This window comes from Urtica dioica, chromosome 6 (genome assembly GCF_054948205.1).
Source record: "Urtica dioica subsp. dioica isolate 48M chromosome 6, U.dioica_male_clone48M_v1_H2, whole genome shotgun sequence".
Lineage (NCBI taxonomy): Eukaryota > Viridiplantae > Streptophyta > Magnoliopsida > Rosales > Urticaceae > Urtica > Urtica dioica.
Window position 1 is genome coordinate 10294601 of NC_142761.1, and position 3265 is coordinate 10297865.

The 3265-nt window shown below is 32.4% G+C and overlaps 1 protein-coding gene across 1 annotated transcript; it reads right to left on the reverse strand.

Moving 5' to 3' along the window:
- Window positions 1–2286: 2286 nt before the first annotated feature.
- LOC149393346 (uncharacterized) lies at window positions 2287–2811 on the reverse strand. Its single transcript, XM_089617988.1, has one exon. The coding sequence runs from the start codon at window positions 2809–2811 to the stop codon at window positions 2287–2289; it is 525 nt and encodes a 174-aa protein (XP_089474114.1).
- Window positions 2812–3265: the final 454 nt, after the last annotated feature.

The window sequence follows — 3265 nt, forward strand, 5'->3', positions numbered from 1 at the left end:
ATTTTCAAATATTAATTTGTTAACAATTACATATATTAAACTACAATTTTCTAACAACTAATTTCCAATTAACATCAATTTAAAATTTGTAACCTCTCCAAAAAAAATTAAAACAATTATATGTTCACCATGAACAAGTACAAACAATACCCAATGAATAAAATGGAAAAACCTTAAAAATTAAAATTTATAGGCTGAAAGACACAAATGTATACAAATAAACACACTTTCCATGCAATTTTTCAAAATATTGTTGAATTTACACTAGTTTGATCAGCTTTTGGACGACACGATCGAAATTGCGACATGAAATGCGACGGAAATTGTGACGAAAATGACACGAGTTTTGTGTTTTATATCATGGGCTAAACGACATTAATGGACGCAACGGCATGAAAATCTCTATGCAATTTTGATGCAATACCCGCAATACAAAATGGCAAATCGCACATATGGTCATAAACGTGTCGGACTTCTCAAAATACCGTAATTGCGACACAATTTCCCAAAATATTAAACCTTGGTATCAACTGCCATTATTCAAACATGAATAATACAAGTCTTCGTAGAAAGCGTATAACTCAATGAATACGAGACATCTTAACAAAGCGATAATTAGAAAGCGTATAATATTAAAAACTAAGGTTTTGAGAAATCAATATCTGTGATATGCTTATTTCTAATTCCCAAAAGTGAAAAGAAAAGGAAAGAGATATTTTTTTTTGTATAGAGACATAAATGCACGGCCAATTAGAAAAAATCATTAGAAAAGTAAAATATAAAGCCGATACGTCATTCTACATTTCCCTTCTACATATTCCCTTATATACTGTTTTAAAATTAAAAAATTGATTTTTCACAACCTATGTGGGACTTTTTTCCTCACTTGCTTTTGTATATATAATATATATATATATATATATATATATATATATATAACGTGTTGTGCGTAGAAATGTAAAAGTGCAATTCAACCAAGAATCGCACAAATAAAAAGCTTCTTATTATTTTTACAAAATACTAAAAAAATTGAAAGAGTGATGTTAATCTTTAAATTAACACGCTCTGAGCAGTACGCTATGGCGTAAATCAAGCACGAAATCCCGAGTAAAGTAGAGTACTCTAGAGATATCGAATATAGAAATCGACAAGAACGTGAGGCTGATCAACCCACGCATGCCAACACCAACAATTATAAATAGCAAGGACGAAAGGGAAAAAGTATACTTTTTTTTTTACTCATCACGTACTTCACCTACCACTGAGCCTCACTTTTATTCTCTCTTACTTTACTACGTACACTTACTAGATTCGTATGTATTTAAGATACTTTAGCCTAGTTTATCAAGTCCCGAAATTTGTTTATGTCAACCATGAACACTGACGGATCTACATGAGGTGACCCCCTAATTTTTTTTATTTTTTTTATTTTTTTATTTTTTTATTTATTTTTTTACATTTTTAGCCCATTTTTTAAAAAATTACACTAAAAGTTTACAAATTAGCTACACTTGAGATTTTTTTTTCAAATTAGCTCCCCTGATTTTTTTTTTTTCAAATTTGCCCCCTTGATAAGCTTTTCTAGATCCGCGACCATGAATATATAGAAATTATATTGATTCTGGAATTAGTATTTCGTATATCACACAAAGATTAATTTATTGATATTCAACAATACCAAGAGTAAAAATCAACGTATTGTTGCTGAAGGAAAATGTTCCGAGTAATCATGTATATTGCTACAATGTGTTTATTTGAATTACAAATCTGATTAGAAAAGTCCCCTTCGTCGAATATTCTTAAATACTAATTACAAAATCGTACTAACTAATATAGCACAACGTTTGCCAATATAGAAGCCCAAAACAATCTCATAGGTTTCACCAAGTCTAAAGAGAAGTGTGAAAGGTAAGAGAACAAGTATATATATGGGAAAACCATATCATATGCATATATATATATATATATATATATATATATATATATATATATATATATATATATATATATGTCATAATGTTGTACAAAATTAACCGAGTATAAGTACAAAGGAAACGGCACTATATACTCATATATATATATATATATAAATATATATTTATAACCCGATATATGTCACCTATACCGGCAACAAATAAAGCATTATTGTTAGCCATCTATCAACGTATATAATGAAATCAATTAAGTTAATACTCTATATAGCTGTAGTTCATAGACATAATATCATCACAATACTTGCTAATAACCCTAATAGATATAATGGCCGACGTACTATATATATGAATATCAATTATATCTGTGGCCAAGACGAAGCTCCAAGTCAAGCCGTTCACCGTTGATCGAATCCGGTCGAGCCTCGCCACCACCGCGCCCCAAATCCGCACCCATCTCGAGCTCATCATTTGCAGATTGATTCGGGGTCTCGTAGGAAAAAGTTGTACCGATGGACGGCCCAGATGAAGGCTGAAAGTACACACCGCGGTGGTGGTGGTTGTAGTCAATCGGGTGATACCAATTACCGGGGCTCGAAAAACGGGACAAGTCACCATTATTTGGCGCGAAGCCGGACATGTCTTGATGGTCTTTTTGGTAATTATGGCTGTGTTGCTTCGCTTTGGCTCTGTCTTTCCTGTGGATGTTCATGTGGCCTCCCAAGGCCTGAGCGTTGGTGAAGCCTCGCTTGCAGTACGTGCATTCGTAGCTTCTTTTTCTTGTCGTTTTCGTCGCTTGGTTGTCGTTTTCTTGGTTGACTTCGTTGTTCTCTTCGCTCGATGTCTCCCACCTCATTCCTTGTTTCCCGGCAGATTCCATAACGTGATCGCTATAGATTTTGGATAATCTAGCATAGAGATTTAGAGAAAAATGAGGAGAAAGAGAAGATAGAGAGAGAAAGGGATAGTGGATTAAGGGTACGAAAGACACGGAATATGAAGACAATTATATAGAAGACAAACGCTAGTGACCAATCTCTGTGTATATTATTATTTGTGTAATTTAAATTTATTTACGAAATCAATATTGGATATATATGCATGGAGTGTTTTTCATCTTATTAGCCGGCCTCATTATTAATTAACTTGTTTAATTATTTATTAATTATTATTATTTTTGTCTTTCATTCTCAAGTTCTTCTTATAGCCTCCTAAACTATTTTCTGTTAATTGATTTTTTTTTATTAGAAGATCCTCATATATAGTGTTCTACTTATCTATAGCTGCTGTAGCTTTCCTGGGTTTATTTGACGCGGTTGATATATGTAGTAATA

What these genes read in the sequence shown, in the direction of transcription:
- LOC149393346 (XM_089617988.1), bottom strand. Translation starts at nt 2,811, where the DNA reads ATGGAATCTGCCGGGAAACAAGGAATGAGGTGGGAGACATCGAGCGAA.